General features: G+C 42.0%; 1 protein-coding gene across 4 annotated transcripts in view; it reads left to right on the top strand.

Annotated features, from left to right (window-relative positions):
* Positions 1 to 201: 201 nt before the first annotated feature.
* Positions 202 to 19310, top strand: part of LRP11 (LDL receptor related protein 11) — a 33338-nt gene continuing 14229 nt past the window's right edge. For 2 of the 4 annotated variants that reach the window (XM_075924423.1, XM_075924422.1), the window contains exons 1-4: positions 202 to 990; positions 8083 to 8240; positions 14240 to 14381; positions 17715 to 17840. In XM_075924423.1, the coding sequence (XP_075780538.1) occupies positions 213 to 990; positions 8083 to 8240; positions 14240 to 14381; positions 17715 to 17840 (1204 nt within the window). In that variant the 5' untranslated portion in view covers positions 202 to 212. The remainder of the gene's footprint in view (positions 991 to 8082; positions 8241 to 14239; positions 14382 to 17714; positions 17841 to 19310) is intronic. The other 2 variants (XM_075924421.1, XM_006115025.4) reach the window with 1 other exon arrangement.

Genomic DNA, 19310 nt, shown 5'->3' with positions numbered 1-19310 from the left:
GGCAAGAGAGTCCGTGGTGGTTTATCTACCATGGGAGTCCACCCCGCCCCCTCCAGATTAAATGTAACAATCTGAGAGCACGTTGACATTGGGAAGTTGAGGACAGGAAGCGAAGTAGAAGTAGAAGCCCGGGAGACGCGGCTAGAGGCGGGGCAGAGGGGCCGCAGTAAGCAGGAGGGGGCGGGGCCTGCTTTGGCCCCGCCCCGGGCGCGATGGGTGGGCGGGGCTCCCGGCGCTGTCCACGGGAGCTGGTGCTGAGCCTGCTCCGGCGCTGCCCGCCGGTTGATTCTGCTGCGTCCGGCTCCTCCCCGCACCTCCCGGGCGGGCCGGGCCATGCCGCCGCCTCCTGCCGCCTGGGAGCCCGCCCCCGCCCGCTAGGCCGCCCGCTCCCGCTCGGGCCCGGCCCCGCTCCCGCCCGCCGGGTGACTGCGGCAGGCGGGCCCGCCTCGCTTCGCCCCGCCATGGCCGGCCGGCTGCTGCTGCTGCTGCTGGTGGCGGCGGCGCTGTGGGGCCGGGCCCCGGGCGGGGAGGTGGCGGCGCCGCTGGCCGAGCTGCGCTCGCAGATCTCGGGCGTGGAGGCGCTGCTGGAGGAGTTCCGCCACCAGCTGCAGCCCGACCAGCCCGGCGGGGCCCGCTGCCGGGGCGGCGCCTTCTCCGGCCGGCCCGACTCCATCATCCGCACCAAGGACTCTCTGGCGGCGGGCGCCACCTTCCTGCGGGCGCCGGCGGCCGTGGCGGGCTGGAGGCAGTGCCTGCAGGCCTGCTGCGCCGAGCCGCGCTGCTCGCTGGCCGTGGTGCAGCGGGGCCGCCCCCAGGGCCAGCCGGGGGCGCTGAGCTGCTACCTCTTCAACTGCACCTACCGCGGCCGCGCCGTCTGCCGCTTCGCCCCGCACCGCGGCTACAGCAGCTACAGCCTGGGGCCCGCCAACCGCACCCAGCCGCCCGGCCCCCGCGGCAGCCCGCTGCCCGCCCTCCTCCCCGAGGCCGCAGGTAAGGGGGGGGGCTGCGCTGGCACCACAACGCCGGGGGCTCGCTGCTTACATGCCCCTCATTGGGGGGCTGAAGGGGGTGGCCCTGTGCCGGGGCCCTCAGCCAGTTGGGGGGTTTGGGCAATGGGCTGGAAAAAAAACACCTGGCAGGGAGCGTTAGACTGACTCGGCCGTGGGGAGGGGAGATATGAGCGCCCAACAGTTCTAGGATTACAGCAGCTCCCAGCCCGCCTCCATCCCTCCCCCTTCAGAATCCTATTGTGTCAGATCTGGAAGGAGACAATAGCTCTTGTTCCACCGAATTTACATTGGCAGCACTGTCTGGACCTGTTCACCTTAGCTGGCTGTTCACAGGGACAACAAGGCCACAGGCTTTCCCAGAATTCAAGCTGTTGTTGTCTGATAAGCAGAGGGTTGGGCCATCTGTTAGTGTATGAGTGTGGAATAAAAGCTTTCAATAGCAAAATTCTGGCACTGTTTATGAAAGGGGTTAAATAAACAGGAGACTGTGAGGAGGCTTGTTTTAGGTGTAATATTAGTAAACCAACAGCCAGACTGCAAGAAGCTATAGCATAGTTCTTGATGGGAGTGTAAATTGCACCCTCCCCCCTTTTTCTGGGAATTTTACAGGGGATGTTGTTGCCTGTGCATCTACATATGATTTGCTATCTCCTAACAGATTTGCCCCTGTCTAGAACAGTCTGATAGAGGGAGTCAGACCTTCAAGGTGTTAAGCAACTCCACTCATTTAAATCACTCAAGCTTGAGCACATAGGCACTAATTCTGCAAGGTATTTGAGCACGTGGCTTCCTTTAAGAGTCTTGAGCAATCCCACTGACACAGCTGTGTTAATGAGATCACATTTTGTTCTATGGATGTTACTTCTGTGATATCATAGGCTCTTCCCCTAACTTGATATCTGTTTTTGTGGGAGAAAAAGATCTTTATTATATACAAATTCTGGGTAAAATCCTGCACTTAATCATATGACTAAAGTTACTCAGGTGAATAGTGCTATTGAAGTCCGTTGAGTAGCTTTACTGGTATGTAGTTGTTTGGATGATGTCGCTTATACTGCACTAATTGTGAGTATAAAGAAGATAAGCTTTGTAGCTTTACCTTGCAATATTCAAGATGGCAATTTAATGAAGAGCAACAAATTGGGTTAAAACATTCATGAGTCCAGCCTTCCTTGCAAGAATAAAATAGATCATATTTATAAGGGTCTTGTGTGGAATTGTGAGTCCTAAGTATATTTGAAAATTGAGCCTCATAGTAATAGAACCTAGCACCATAGAATTTAAGGACCTGTACAGTAGCTGAGCAAGTTAGAGAGCTCACACAAAGACAAAACTGTTAGAAGAAGACTTCTACAAAGCAAACCCAGGACGGAAGATGAAGGGAACCCAACACTGTTTTCTTAGTTTTGCCTGCTTAAGAACTTCACTATCAGATCTTATAAGAGCAAAAAAGGAGGAAGAGACTCCATAGAAATGGAGCCTAGAAATGGTACTCTTCATCTTGAATCAGACAGATTAAGAGAAGCAGCTTCCAGAGCAATTCGAAGCATAAACACAACACAAGAAATCCTGAGCACTGAGATCTAGAAGAAAATGTGCATGGACCCAGCATTTAAGACTTGTTCTTGTCAGGATTCTTGACATCTGAAGCAAAGCTCTTTGACTCACCACTTCTCCTTCTACAAATGTAACTTAAAGGACAATCTGTTAAGCATAGTTATGGTTTCAGTAACTTTTGATGAAAATATTTTCTTATACACGAGGAATTCAGTATGTGTACCCAAATAAACTAAGGGTACGTCTACACTGTGTAGCTATTTTGGGATATCCCAAAATAGCTACCCCATGTCTTAACAAGCTGTCCATTATTTCCAAATATTTTTCTAAATAAGGGCTGTGTGCTATTTCGGCAACCCTGTAATCCTCGTTCTATGAGGGTTAAGGGATGTCTCAAAATAGTGCATTATTTCAAAATTTGGCACTGTGTAGACGTGACAAATTTCTAAACAAGTTATTTCGAAATATAATCGCAATAAGATATGCAATTTGCATAGTGCAAATTGTGTATCTTATTTCAAGTTTAGGGTGCTGTGTAGATGCACCCTTAGTGTATGCACATGATTGAGTAGCATGACATTTCAGAAACATGAAAACACCTAGGGTATGTCTACACTATGGGACAAAGTCAAATTAAGATATGCAACTTCAGCTACATTAATTTCATAGCTGAAGTTGAAGTACCTTAACTTGGCTTTTGGTACTGTCTACGCTGCAGGATGTTGAAGGAAAAACACTCTTCCTTTGACTTCCCTTACTCCTCATGAAATGAGGGTTACAGAAGTCAGAGTAAGAAGCCCATTATTTTGAAACAGTTTCAAAATAACGGGCTTGCTGTTTAGACATACACACTGTTATTTCAAAATAATGCTGTTGTGTAGACACGCCCCTAGAAAGCATCTAGGGCTATGTCTACAATACAGACCTTACAGTGGCACAGCTGCATCATCACCGCAAGGCCTCTGCAAGCAGGAGAAAGCTCTCATTTTGGTATTATTAAGCCACCTCCAATGAGTGGTGATGCCAACATGGCTCCATCTACACAGACTCCTTTTGGGGGAAACTCATGTCAGTCAGGAGTGTAGTTTTTTTCCACATCCCCTGGCCAACAAAAATTTTGCTGGCAAACATGCTAGTATAGACAGAGCCTAACACTATTTGACCAATAGAACTGCTTATTGGGGTGGAGACTTTGAATCTGATTTTTGTAGTCTGTCGCACCAGTTTTATGCCACCACAGCTTGAAGCACGTGGATACTGAATAGTGAATATTCAAAATAATTAATATAGTTATATAACTACTTTATTTTAAATTATATTTCTATTAAAATCGGTGTACAGTCCCTTAAAAGGTAGCTTTCATGCTTAATGCAATTTTAATAGCAATATGAAAATGAGTAAATTTAGCTCTAATTTATGCTCTTTAACCAGTTATGTTTGTCAGCTCAGGATGTCTGATTTACTCATTGATATAAAAATGTGTACCAGTAATGTCTGGCCTGCACTCATTTACCTCATTTGCACAATTTCCATTTAAGTCTGTCTGAGCAAAATTTTAATATCTGATCTAGAATAGTCTTCTTCAGAACCTATTTTTTGCTCATGATTGTAGAATGAGGATAGAAATTTGTCTCTTGGCCACACCTCTGAGGTGATCGGTGTCTTGGTTTTTCCAGTCTGTTTCTGTATGGGTTGGCTGTGATATCATAAATGGAATTATAACTATTTAATGCAATTAAGTAGGAGTCAGAGCAGAGCCGGGAGGCAGAAAGGTAATTTATTCAGATGTTTGACATCCCTGACATACACCAGGAAAGAAAAACTGAAGATTAAGTTATACTGAGGTCTAATGTGGTACTGCCCTTTCATTTTTGAATTAAACTGAAAAGTTATTCTGAAAATTAACATTAACATATCATGCAGCTACTGGCTTTATGATAATGTGCTCTATGTTTCAAGATTTTCCCCTCATACTAAAACCATACTTTACCTATTTTTGTTTTGATAAATCATGGGTTCATAACACACAGAATCTTTTTACATTTTCTTTTTGAGATATATATTTTTTAAATATATCTTTTACAAAACATAGCATCTTTACAGTTCTGAACTGTGGTGATCGCTAATGTTTCACTGCTGAAAATTACTCAAATAATTTAACAATCTCAACCCAGTTGTATTTGTAATTCTGAGAATACCTGTTGACAGATTTAGACTTTAGTCCAATGGCATCCCTGGGTTAATTTCACTGAAAATCAGAGGAGTTATGCTAGACCTTCTGTTTTAACCTGATACAATCTCTCTCTATTTTAACGTCCATATTCTCATGGTGTTACTTCACCTGCATGCCGATGTAACTCAGTTGAGTCAATGGTTGTATATTTAAATAAAATCTAGAGTAACACAGTTTTGAATCTGAGCCTTCATGTCTTTAATGATATGTTAAAAAGAAAAAATGAATTTATTAAAAGGAGGGGTTGTCTTTTTTGTCTTTGGTAATACTATTAGTCTTCTTTTAAAACTTTCCATGTCTTAAGAAGGGAAAGGGGCCCTGAATTTCTGACCAGCAAGTTAAGTTTCTTTGGGGTTCTTTTTACTCATGAAAAGTAGGGAAATTAATATTCTGGTAAACTGATGTCAACAGAAGTGTAAGAGCTTTTAATAAAGTGACCTTTTTACAACAAAGCCTCCATTCAGATGCCATCCAGTACTGCCTAACAGTTTTATTGGAGATGCTCCAAGTCTGTGAAAGAAACAAAAGAAAGGAGATCTGTTTAAATCTGCTGTTTTCTGCAGAAAAGGAGGCAGTGGTTTCCAAAGCTATCACTCCTTTTCTGCAGGCAGACACAATTTGAGAATGTTAAGTTATAAAATCTGCATATTAATATCCATTCTTAAACATTAATAAATCTTAAAAAAAAGTTGAAATTCGCACTATGAACTTGATTTTCCCCTTGTGCTTTGTCATCATTTACATCTGTGCAGTGTGAGTGTAAACTTCTACTAAATGAGAATCATGGCATTTGTATTCACTTTCTACACATCTAACTTATGAAGGTTGCCTCACTCTTCCCAATGTTCAGTTGCTTATTACATTGCCAGACATAAACCCCGTTGGCTGAAGTTTTTCATGTTGCCTGTCTGACTCAGACTGAGTTTTGAAGGATTCAGCAAAAATGGTTCACCTGTTCTTGAAAATGAGATTAAGGAAAATATGGTTCAACTTGTTTGTTACTGTTCAAAAGATTTCTACAGTTTTTTCATTTCTTCTTTAAGGATTTGACATTTGGCACAAGGTTACTTTGGTGTCAGGGATATTCTTTTCCTTAAACAAATTTGGATAGATTTTCAAAGTTATAGGCCAGTGAAAAATTGTTTCTACGTGTTCAGCATAGGTTGCTACCAAAATTCTATGTCCACAGAGAATATCCCATTCCTGGTGAATGGAATTTCTAAAACTGCTACTGTGCTGAAGACTGAAACTAAGTTCACAGAGACTTTTTCTCCTCTTATTCCCCAATACTGCCCTCTTGGCACCCAGGCATTGTGGAGCTGGAGGAAGTAGTGTGATTCAAATGCAGAGGGGTGAGGAGCATCAGATGGGGCAGAGACAGGCACAGAAGAAGGAAAATGGAGGCTTGCCTCAGTCTGAGCACAGGCTGGATTGCATCGAGGGAATAAATTAGGAATGCACAGTAAATTCAGCTTGTTTCTGTAAGATACCTGCATCAGTTGTTACCGAGGTTGGAAGATTTGTTGAAGAGCAGTTTTGGAAGTTTCCCATTGGAATGACTTCCCCTCCACCCCCCAAAAAAAAACCTTTGGAAAAATTGTTTTGCTGCAAAGTTTTGATTTTTCTATTTAAAAAAATCAATCTCATCTCCACAGTGCCCTTGTTTTTTTAATAGTCCACCAGGTGGGCTGCTGGGAAGCCTGGCTCTGGAACAGCTTGCTTGGTAGGCTGCTTCAGAGCTGGGGTTTCAGGATCCTCAAATCTGGAGTGGCCCTCCAGAGCTGTGGCTTCCAGTGCTTCTCCACTCCTTGGCAGCTCACCATATGGACTGCTCTGGATCCAGGGCTTCCAGGGTCTCAGCAACCAGACAACCCCCATATTGCCTGGCTCCCTGCTTGGTTCCACACCATTTAGGGAGCCTTGGAAACATTTTGAAAATAAAGATTAAATGTCATTTCATCTGTCACAATGAAATTTGGGCATTCCTGTTTGGTGGGAAATTTTGTTCCAAAAACAATGTGGAATGTCCCACAGAATGGGAATTCTCCACCTGCTGGCCAGTGGTAGTATGTAGTGAATGAGGCAGGGAACTGCAAGAAGGAAAAGGATAATCCAATGCTTGCGTCACTTTTAATGTTGCCCTGGGGATTAGAATCTGCCTCTGCCACAGAATTCTTGTGTGTTTCTGGACAAGTCACCAAAGCCAGTGTTTTCCAGCCTGCTGTTGACATCGTTTTATGGACACCCATCTTGAGAGACTGGTGGTCTGCTTTGCAGAAGTGCTACATGCTCACAAGTTAAATCAGTGAAAACTATGCTTTGAACACAAAATGGTATAAAATTCTAAATAGTCCTCTAGGATGTCCCAAGTTAGTAATTCAAAATTAGTGTTAGTTTTCTGGCCTTAATTCCTGTGCTTCAGACCTGCCCTCTGCAAACTAATGATAATACCACTTCACTAGATTGACTTATTTTCAAACAATTCATGTTTATAGAGCCTGAAGTTCCTAGAGTGATGAGGACCATGAAGAGGCTGCAAGGAAATTAATAATCCTGTATTAAGTGTTGGATCTGGGAGATGTAAAGCTCTCGGACCATACATTGTATGTTCTGCTTGTGTATTTTATATAATATTTATGTTTGCATTGGTCCTCAAATTAAATAAAAACTCTTCCAACCATCCTACTTGCTGTATAACTATTGCAACTGAAACATCTCTGTTTGCACCTGAGGTTTCATAACATGAGGATATACCAGTTTGCTTTCTAGATAAAGCTGGGATATCTTTCAGCTGTTTATCAGTATTGCACTTAGACATAATTAAACTTCACATTTTAAAGTTAAATTGCTTGCTTTTGTTATTGTTTCTGTCTCTTGGATTTGAAACGGTATGGCATCAGTTTACACTGTAAATACTGTTTTAAAAGCCTCTGTGTAGGAGAGAGAGAATTAATTAATGCTTAGCTTCTGGAGAACTTCCATGGGTATTTTTTCCCTTCAGCTTGTGTTCTGAATATGGAGTGCTTGTAATCAAACTTCTGATTGAATGCATTCAAATAACAGGCACACAGTCACTGAACTTATTTAATGCTGAATTGGCTGAACTTATTTAATTGGAATTCATTTTGAGGGACAGAAAACAGTGCTGAAAGCTGGTTTTCTCTACCTTTCAAATTAGAGAAAAGCAGAGTGAAAATGTCTTACAGAGAATATTTACTTTCAATTATATATAAAGAAGTCTATTTCTTCTGATGAATAACTAAGCTATTTTATTTTTTAAAGAAAATGATGAGCTACCACACAGCAAGGCAGGAGAAGATATTGTGCTGCAGTCACCAGTAGATTGGGTGATTTTGGATGGCCGAGAAAGCTTAGATGACCATGGAATCATACAGTATGAGTGGACTTTGCTGCAAGGTGATTCATCAGTTGATATAAAGGTACATACAGTATTGCATGCAAAAAAATCAGTTATTTAACTGATAACTATTCAGTTCAGTTGTAAATGTAGATGTCTCGTGTTAGTCTATTCACATAGGTGTGATTTGTGATCAATTAGGATAAACAGTGGGGGGAAAAACAGAGCCTAATTTTTCTGACTTTCCAGTAATGGTATGAAAAATTATTGTCAAAGGCGTAGAGCCAAAAATATATTAACTTTCTCTTTTCCATACATGTTAGCTTCTTTTTACTGGCAGTTGTTCAGCTTCCAGGATAGGATACTTCAATAACTTAGGGCTTGTTTACACTAGGAAATTATTTCAAACTAACTAAATTGAAAATAACTCTCAAAAATAACTATTTTGAAATAAGCTTATTCCCCAAGGAAAGCAGGCTTAGAGATTTTGAAATAATGAGCCCATTATTTCAAAACAACAGGCTTGGTAGTGTGGGTGCTCCGCTTATTATTTCAAAACAAGGGGGTTATTTCAAAATAACTCTGTAGTTTAGACCAGGGCTTAGTTATTAAAACAACTTTTTAAATATTTTCACCAATGACTTGTTGGAAGAGCTCAGAGAGAAGCTCAAAAGCAAGTCACAATAAAAACTATCTTAAGAGACTGTTTTAATTTATTCCTAAGAGTTCCAGTACCATTTTATCTTGATTTGAAATTAAACACCAAGGTAGGGATACCACATATCCCTAAAGGCCCAGATCCTGTATGCTGCCATGACAGCACAAAGAGACCAGAAGAGACCTATTGATGGCTGGGGAGACTTCCAATGGGGCAGGTAGTGCATAAGGTTGTGTTTGTGGCTTTACCCAGGACCAGTGTTCCCTAGTCTGTGAAGCTGTGCTGCCCCACAGGTGATTAATCAGCCCCACCCAGTCAGAGTCAGTTCCCTGCAGGGAGCCCTGAGCCTCTGACTGGGCTGGGCTGATTAGTCACCGGGGAAGCTTAGAGGGAACACTGCCCAGGACTCTTCACTAGTATGAACATTGAGGGGGTGCCTGTGACTCAAAGAGAGGAGGGGGTGTCAGGTATGGAAGGGAGTGGACCACGAGACATAATGCTTCTGAGATTCTGTATAGTGCTCCTGCCAAGTTGTTCTAGGAGAATCAGGAGGTCCTGAATGCCATTTAAAGCTCTCTTAGCCAACCCTTCCTCTAGGATGCACCTGTGTATGCTGTGCCTCCGAGAGGTGCCTCATACTATTCACTCCATGTCAAATTCTTCTTATTTACACTGGAGCAAATCAGAACTAACTCTGACTTCAGTGAAGTCACTCTGTATTTGTAATAGTGTAATGGAAAGCACTATTTGGCCCAACAGTTGTCAGGCAATCAGACTTTTAGTCTTAGGGTACGTCTAGACTACAGGGTTTTGTCGACAGATGTTTTGTCGACAAATACTGTCGACAAAGTTTCTGTCGACGAAGAGCATCTAGACTACATTCAGTTCTGTCGACAAAGCAAGCTGCTTTGTCGACAAAACCCTGTAGTCTAGACACAACCCTACATGCAATAACACCTTCTGTCGACAGAACTCTGTCGACAGAAGGCGTTATGCCTCGTAAAATGAGGTTTACTAGCGTCGACAAAACTGCTGAGTTTTCTGGAAGCATAGTTCTGTCGACAAAAGTATAGTTTTGTCGACAAAAGTCCACTTTTGTCGACAAAACTCTGTAGTCTAGACACACCCTTAGTTGATTATTTACGGTTTACTCTATCTGCATATGGATTCTTGCTAAAGGTCCCTGTATCAAAAGCCAAAAAAGAGCTTCTTTATAAACTGATAAGAAAGCATGTAGACTTCTCCGATAGCTAGTCATTGAATTTATGCACAGAAATTAATTTATTGCCACACTACTTGCAAAACACTCAGAATGGGATTTTTAAAAACTCTCAGCATTAGTTAACCAATGAAGAGCAGTCCTGAAAGTTTCACCTGCTATCTGGACCCACATCACAGAAACTACAAACACAATCAAGTCAATTGCCAATCATCCCAATACTAAATGACTAGAGGGGATTTCAAAAGTCTGGTATGTCACATGTCAATGCATCATAAACAATCTGGTTTATCTTAATTTACTATTGTGTTGATACAGAATTTAGGAAGTCTGCAAGGCATTTATTAGGTATACACTTTCCAAGTACTTTAACACAGGGAAATTGAATGATATTCAGAGAATACTTTTTACCTATATTGTGAATAACTGAATATCATTATCTAGCCACCTTTCAGGATTACTACATTTAGTTAAATAATTTTTATAGAATGAATAGATGAAAGGAATTGGCTATTATACAAACGTTTGTTTTTAAAAAGTTCCTTTAAATTAATATTCACTATGGGAGTATGCTTCCAGAAAACGAAACAAATCTAAATCTAAAGTTTAGATGTTAAAACAATACACATTATGTTTTTATGCTTAAGTCAAACCAAAGTACAGTAAAAAAATGAAGAGGTCAAACTTGGAATTTTGTAAACTTACATAAGTCACATTAGAGTCAATGGTGAGTCACATTAGAGTCAATTAGAGCTGACTGTGTGAAAGAACCACTGTATTGGAGCCAAAGTAAATACCTGTGAAGAGGTTGATCTGTTCAACAAAAATGAACACTTTTCACAAATTCATGCTTAAAAAGTGAAATCTTGGTTGCATCAAAGTCAATGGGAGTTTTGTCATGGTCTTCAATAGAGTCATGATTTTACCCGTTAAAGGATAATTAGCAGAGACCACATTCATTTGTTAACATTTAATTAATATTCATAATTATTCATATATATATTCCCTGTTTTTTATTTTTACTGCTTTGTGGTCCATTTTTTAAACGGTACACAAATCCAAAAGCATCACGGAGTCTGGAACGGTATGTTTAAGAGAAAAGACAGTTGTTACATTGCACTACGTAAGTACAAAAACGCCAAGTGGATGGCATAGGAGGACACAGGGGTGATTATAAACAGATCTTATCATATTGCAGCAGGCAGTCAGTAGAAAGAAACTGTTTTATCTTTCATGATAATTTAGCTAAAAATAATTTGTCAAATTGCTGCCTATAGAATGCAGCCATTGAAATATGTGACAGGTGGGTTATTATAATTTTCTGAGAATTTGCTGCTTAGTTTCACCCAAGGATTAGAACAAACAAGATAAACCTTGGACCCAATCCCAGTGCTAGGCAAAGAAAAGACCAAAGCCTTGTAACAGGGCTGGCCATCTCCCATGCACTGCCTTATGGCCATTGAAAAATCATGGCAGACAGGGGAGATTCCAGAAGACTGGAAAAGGGCAAATATTGTGCCCATCTATAAAAAGGGGAATAAGAACAACCCAGGAAACTACAGACTGGTCAGTTTAACGTCTGTCCCAGGGAAGATAATGGAGCAGGTAATTAAGGAAATCATATGCAAACACTTGGAAGGTAATAAAGTGATAGGGAATAGCCAGCATGGGTTTGTGAAGAACAAGTCATGCCAAACTAATCTGATAGCTTTCTTTGATAGGATAACGAGCCTTGTGGATAAGGGAGAAGCGGTGGATGTCATATACCTAGACTTTAGTAAGGCATTTGATACGGTCTCGCATGATATTCTTATTGATAAACTAGGCAAATATAACTTAGATAGGGCCACGATAAGGTGGGTGCATAATTGGCTGGATAACCGTAGTCAGAGAGTTGTTGTTAATGGTTCTAAATCCTGCTGGAAAGGGATAACAAGTGGAGTTCCTCAAGAGTCTGTTTTGGGACCCGTACTGTTCAATATCTTCATCAATGATGTAGATATTGGGATAGAGAGTACGCTTATTAAGTTTGCAGATGATACCAAACTGGGTGGGGTTGCAACTTCTTTGGAGGATAGGGACATAATTCAAAATGATCATAGCAAGTTAGAGAAATGGTCAGAGGTAAACAGGATGAGGTTTAATAAAGAGAAATGCAAAGTGCTCCACTTAGGAAGGAACAATCAGTTCCATACATACAAGATGGAAAGCGACTGTCTAGGAAGGAGCATGGCGGAAAGGGATCTAGGGGTCATAGTGGACCACAAGTTGAATATGAGTCAACAGTGTGATGCTGTTGCAAAAAAAGCAAATATGATTCTAGGTTGTATCAACAGGTGTGTTGTAAGCAAAACTCGTGAAGTCATTCTGCCGCTCTACTCTGCCCTAGTTAGGCCTCAGCTGGAGTACTGTGTCCAGTTCTGGGCGCCACATTTCAAGAAAGATGTGGAGAAATTGGAAAGGGTACAGAGAAGAGCGACAAGAATGATTAAAGGTTTAGAGAACATGACCTATGAAGCCAGGCTTCATGAACTGGGCTTGTTTAGTTTGGAAAAAAGAAGATTAAGGGGGGGACATGATATTTTTCAAATATCTAAAAGGGTGTCACAAGGAGGAAGGAGAAAATTTGTTCCTCTTGGTTTCTGAGGACAGGACAAGGAGTAATGGGCTTAAAGTGCAGCAGGGGAGGTTTAGATTGGACATTAGGAAAAAATTCCTAACTGTCAGGGTGGTCAAATATTGGAATAAATTGCCAAGGGAGGTGGTGGAATCTCCCTCTCTGGAGATATTTAAGAACAGGTTAGATAGACATCTGTCAGGGATGGTGTAGACGGAGCTTGGTCTATAACACACCTGTTGCTATAACACACCTGTTGATACAACCTAGAATCATATTTGCTTTTTTTGCAACAGCATCACACTGTTGACTCATATTCAACTTAGGTAATTTTAAATATGTTCTCCCAATACAGCACAAATTTATGAATCAAATGGTATATCATTCTAACATCGAGTATTTCAGTTATTAGAAAAGTTGTTTCACAGTGTGAGGAGAAAAACTATTTGAATATTTTGTCTTTTTACCATCAAAATTATTGGGCTTGTAGAAATATATATATTATAATATGCAGAGGTTCTTGTAATGTTTAATATATTGTCTCACAACAGATGGGATAGATAGTACTTCCTACTGTTCAAGTTTCCCTATACTTTCCATTATTTAATATAGTTTTCAGTTGCTCATCCCTTTGGCAAACTTTAACAGTTTGGTCTCACAGTTTTCATATTAGCTGCCTGCTTCAGACTGAATCTTTCTGGAATAAAGATATAAAGAATACAGCAATTTTTTATAATAAAAATCAGTCTTCGGGTTTACCAGGTGTTTACTTGCCAGCTTCTAGCAATTGATAGATAGATAGATATACATTCAGATATGAGCTTGCTTCTCTTGGAAGTTTAGATAGACTCTTTACACTCAGAAAAGCTTTCTTTTAAGTGTAGTGATTCTGATGTGACTGCATATTGTGAGACAAACCTAGGCTACAGATGAAATTTGGGAAACCACTTTCTAAAGCACTCGTTAGTTGCATATGCAGTATCTCCAAGCCCTTTAAATACTTTGGCCTAGTTTTCTAGCCAAATTGGAGCTACATATTTTTTACAATAAAAAATAAGATAAAATAAGCTTCCAAATTGGATTTTACCTATCATTCCAGTAGATACTTTAAATGTTCACATATCCTGTTTGTGTACTTGATAGCCACAGCTTCAACACCTGGTAATCAAGTATCAGAGGGGTAGCCATGTTAGTCTGAATCTGCAAAAGCGACGAGGAGTCCTGTGGCACCTTATAGACTAACTGAAGTGTAGGAGCATAAGCTTTCGTGGGCAAAGACCCACTTCGTCAGATGCATGTCACCTGGTAATTGAATACAAAGAATTATTACTAAGACCATGTATGCTAAACATGTGGTATTTTCAAGAAGGCATCAAGAGATCTAAATGTTATGAATTAACTATGTCTGACTGATCTGGCCTGACTTAAAAGAGAAATATTTAATCTTCTTGAGAAGCATCATACAGAAATGTTTCAATTATTGGTAGAAATTTATGATTGGTCAGATTTTGTTATGTTTCTATGTCAGTAAATGATACAGGACTAGAATTTTAAAAATGAACTTTCTGGCCCCTCTCTTTTGCTCAGGTACCACAGCCGGGAACATTGAAGCTTTCTCACTTGCAAGAAGGTGTTTACATTTTTCAGTTGACTGTGACGGACACTGCTGGTCAAAAGAGCTCAGACAATATCTCTGTGACTATTCTTCCAATGGTTCACACTGCCTTAGGTGAGAAAATAGTTGCAATAACAACAGCTTGTGTGACTGCTGCTGGGAGACATCTCTGAAAAGTCTCCCGGGCTAGTTGGGAATGCAGATACGTATCATAATGTTATTTTGTATTTAATAACTGCTTCCTTTCTTTTGTATTCCTATTTCCAATGGGGAAGGGGTTATAAAAAGCTTTTGAAACAGAAAAGGAAAATCCTTTTATGTGTTTGATTAATCTGTTCATTGCAGATGAATATGCAGGGCAGACCACGCAAAACATAGCTTCAGTATTACCGTCTGTATCAGGCATTTTATGATGTCTATTCTACATTCAATGCAAGATCAATAGAACATGGCAGGGCATATGCAGTTGTGAAAGACCCCTAAAGAAACAATTAGTAAGTGTAAGATCCATAGACTGTTGATAAAAAATTCTTTGTGAATTTTTATTCAAACTAAAGCAGATTTGGATTGTTTCTTTTTCTTTAAAACTTCCCTCAGAAGGACTTTTCAAATCTTGCACATGAGATTGGGATGTGGGGAGAGGGGTAACAAACTGCATGAACTCTGATAGAAACATCCATTCTGGAAGTTCCAGTTTTAGTACACAATGGACCTCCCTGGTCCCAGACAAGGGAGTTTTCCAGGCGAGGGAAGGTGGAAGGGGAAATCCCTAGCCTCTCCAGTGGGCTTCTCTCCACAGCCACCTGGCCCTGCCACCCTACAGGCTCTGCAGCCATAACTGCTCCTGCAAGCTCCGGCAGCCCTACCAGTCCTGTGAGCACTGCCAGCCCTGCTGGTGCTTGCAGCCCAGCAGCTGTGGACTCTGTGCCCTCCCCCTTTCCCAGCTATGGGCTCTACCCCCCTCCCTGTCCCATGGGCTCCAGCGGTCCCACCGGCTTCCTGGTGCAGTTGGCTGTGGGCTCTGTGCCCTGCGGGCTCTGCAGCTCCGCTGGCCTCACCAGCTGGCTCTGTTCCCAGCTGCCCACAACCTCTGCACTGGGGCTCTCTAGTCCAGCAACATCCACGGTCCTAATGGACCATGGATGTTGCTAGACCAAAGTCCTGGGCCACAGAGGTATGAGTCTTTCTACATTCGCATTTGTATAACGCTGATTCATGTGCAAAGCAGGACTTACACTGTTAGAGCATATTTTGGAATGCTACCAGATTAAGCTGCACCAGCACAGTACTTCTCCTTTAGGTGTTTGCACTAGTGTAACTAGTTAGATGAGTGGAAAAAAAACAATTAATAGCTTGTGCTTTCTACTAATTAGTAATATAAATGTGTTCAGGATTTTTCACTGAGAAGGGCTACATCATTATGGCACCTCTCTTGTGCAAAAGCCTATGCAAATGAAGCATGGATTAACATATTGCCACACTTCATTTGCATAATTAATTAGGGGCTGACTGCTCCTTTTTGCATAAGGAAGAACAGCTCTTGCACAAGAGGGGTTTTTTGCGCAAAAAGGAGCCATCTTCACAGCTCCTTTTTGTGCAAAAATGGCCTAATTAATTATGCAAATGAAGTGTGGCAATATGCTAATCCACACTTCATTTGCATAGGCTTTGCTTAAGAGAGGTGCAGTATAGACATAGCCAGGCTGTTTTTTCAAAGAAGATGAGGTTTCCTTTTAATGTTTCCCACAAATTATTGCAATCCAAATGATAATGATGTAATTATACTAGTAGATTTCCTTAATGCAGACAGCACCTATGGGCTCCGTCTACATTGGCAAGATTTTGCGCAAATACTTTTAACGCAAGAGTTTTTGCGTTAAAGTATTTGCGCAAGAGAGCGTCTACACTGGCATGTGCTTTTGCGCAAAAGCATCCGTGCCAGTGTAAATGCTTTCTTGCGCAAGAAATTCATGTTGCCTGTCTACACTGGCCTCTTGCGCAAGAAGCACTGATTTCACACATTAGAACGTCAGTGTTCTGCGCAAGAACTCCCCGCCACTGTACACAGCCAGCATGTTTTTGTGCAAAATCAGGCGCTTTTGCGCAAAATCATGCCAATGTAGACACAGCCATGGTGTTTTTAGCACTAAATGTTATAAAGTGTGAGTTTCCAAGTATAGTTTTTAGCTGACAGTGTACATTCATGCTGAATTTTCACTGTAGTTGCTGTTATGGAAGACATCAGTGTGTAGTAACTGCTCATTTGAGTTACTCCTGCAGATTAATCTTCTATTCCAATCTTAACGAAACACCGGAGTTGAGAGCATTTTACAAATCAAAGAAACATGCTGCCATTGGGAGAACTGCTGCAAAAGTGATTTGAAAACACTTGATAATTACATGGTCAAAATGTGCTGCAGGAAAGCCTTTACTATTTAACAGCAGTGCTGAAATGTCCAAGACAGACATTCTCATTATCAGAGAAATTTAAACATTAAGGAAGGCAGCAATCGAGTTCTTTCCAGTTAAGATAATTTGCAAGACCATTGGCTCAATGCTACTCATGTACATGCTACATTTGAAATTACTGGAGCTACTAATATGAATAAAGGATGCAAGATCATGTCCTTCATAAGTCCTAAAATCAGTTTTGACAAAATGCAATAGGAAGACACACAGCTTAGAAAACAATTGAGTACGTCTGTGCACATACAAATTCATGTCCATTCATAGATAGGAAATAAATATTCAGCTATGAAATGGTGTGTGCAGCAAGTGGAATTAAATCCACATCATTCAAAATGTTCCTATTTATTTGACTTGGGACCTGTCCAGGGTTTTTCAACTGATAGTCTAGGTCAGTGCTGTAGAAAGTGTGGTATTTGCTGCTCTGGATTTGTGTAGAAACAAAACTACTTCCACCATTAAGAGTTGTTGAGCAGAGCCCACAGGAAGGAAGCCAACTGCTGACTGTTGTAGCCAAATCTGTGCTCCCTCTGCTATTTGAGAACAGTTCTGAAGCAGGTTAAAACATCCTTCCCTTTATAGCAGCAGCCTAGCTAAGCCCCAAGGCTGGCTCTGTTTTTTGTTTTTTTGTTTTTTTTAAGAGAGCGCTTATCAAACTCACTCACTGAAGGAGCAGAAGCTCAGAGCTAGCTAATGAAAGTCAGGGACACTGTTTTGATATCTCCCAGTACAGAGTTTGAGGTGTTGCAGATCTCAGCTCGCAGTCTCGCTGTAGAAGGGCTACCAAAATAATGAAGCGGGTGCGGGAACACATACATAGTGTGAAATAGCAGCTTCATTCTAGTCTTTCTGCAGCATTTTATTTTACATTGTCTTTCCTGTGTTTTGCTATAACATTAAAATACAAATATCTCATTAGACTTAGTATCCTGTCTTTGGGCTTCCTTTCCTTCTTTTAATTTGGGAATTGTTCTAACACAGGCTGTGCTGGAGTTTGTTCTCGCTACCAATTTATCTGTGATGATGGCTGCTGCATTGACATCACATTTGCATGCGATGGAGTGGAGCAATGCCCTGATGGATCTGATGAAGCTTTCTGTCACAACTGTGAGCAAATAGCATGCTGGTTTCAATCTGGGAAGCAATGGCTGGGGGTTCTAACAAGAAATGCAATAAAGTGAATATTGAGTGCACCATTTGCTCTTTCTTTCAGTGGAACAAGTGGAATCCATTTCTTACACTGTGGAGAGGGAGGGGACACTAACAGGGAATACATGATGACCCTCCATGTGACTGTTCCCCACCCAGCCTGGGGACCCACATTCTCTCCAACCCCTCCCCAGGATCCACCATCCTTGCCTGGGAAAAGGTGGAGCTCCATCCTCCTGCTGTGTTTTGGCACTGCAGCAGGGAAATAGCACAACCCCTCAGCCTCACACCCTGCCCTTCTCTGGAGCTGCATCTTTGTACAGCAGTCCCACTGGAGGACAGGGTTGGGAAAGGAGCAGAACAGCAACAGCTCTTCTGGCACAGCTCTATTGCCCCCGCCCCTTCCAGCAGGGCTACTGTACAGACAGCAGAGGACTGTATTTGCATAGAGGGCTGGGGCGGTAGAACTGTGCCAGAGAGATGCCAGCATTCTCCTTTCCCTACTGTGGTTCCCAGGAGAGCCCTGAACTAGGGTGCTCTCCTAGGAACTGCAGCAGGGAAAGAAGCTGATGTGGGGCCACCAGGAAGCCCCATGTCAACAACTCTTCCAGTGCAACAGTGCTGCTGTATAGACAGAGAAGGTCTTGTGTGGAAAGACTGAGGGCAGTACTGCTGTGCCAGAGTTCCTGCTGATGTGATGCTATCCGGCAGCCCTGTTCTGCTCCTCCTGTGTTTTTCTGGTAGGCATATCAGCTATAAATATCTTGCTGGTACAGTGTACCGGACCAGACCATCCTGCTTGCACTGCTGTTAATCAGAATTGCTATTCAGAACCTTTCACTGAAAACTAAAGCTGTACTGGGTAGCTGTTGTCTTATTAGGTGTTCAAAAATTAACTGAAGTTTAAATAACTTTAGAACTGTTAAAGATTCCAGAGATAACATAGTTCTCAACACAACATTTGAAAAATAGTTCTTTCTTCACTTTCATCCCGATGCCATGGTTCTTATTTTCCTCTGAAGGAATAGCTAGTCTTTCTGCAGCATTTTATTTTACACCTTGTCTTTCTTGTGTTTGGCTATAACATTAAAATACAAATACCTTGATAGCCTTAGTATCTTGTCTTTGGGCTTCCTTCCTACCGGCGTTCTGGAGGTGGGAGTGTTGCTGCTTCCAGTGCCCGCCCTCCCTGTGCTCCAGAGTTGGGGAGGCTGGAGCCACGCACCCTCCTCCTTTCCCATGCTCCAGGGATACTGGGGATGTGCACTTTCCTCCTGCCCTCTCTGTGCTCTGGGTTGGGGGAGGCTGGAGCCATGTGCACTCACCTCTCCTTCTCCTCTTCCAATGGTGGGGGCGGTGCGGGAAGGCAGCTTGGCTCCTGTGGGGGGACAGGGCCTCAGTGGAAGAGGCAGGAGTGGGGGTGAGGGC

Source organism: Pelodiscus sinensis, chromosome 3, assembly GCF_049634645.1.
Source record: "Pelodiscus sinensis isolate JC-2024 chromosome 3, ASM4963464v1, whole genome shotgun sequence".
NCBI classification, from domain to species: Eukaryota; Metazoa; Chordata; order Testudines; family Trionychidae; genus Pelodiscus; species Pelodiscus sinensis.
This window is presented reverse-complemented; position numbering and strand designations above follow the sequence as displayed.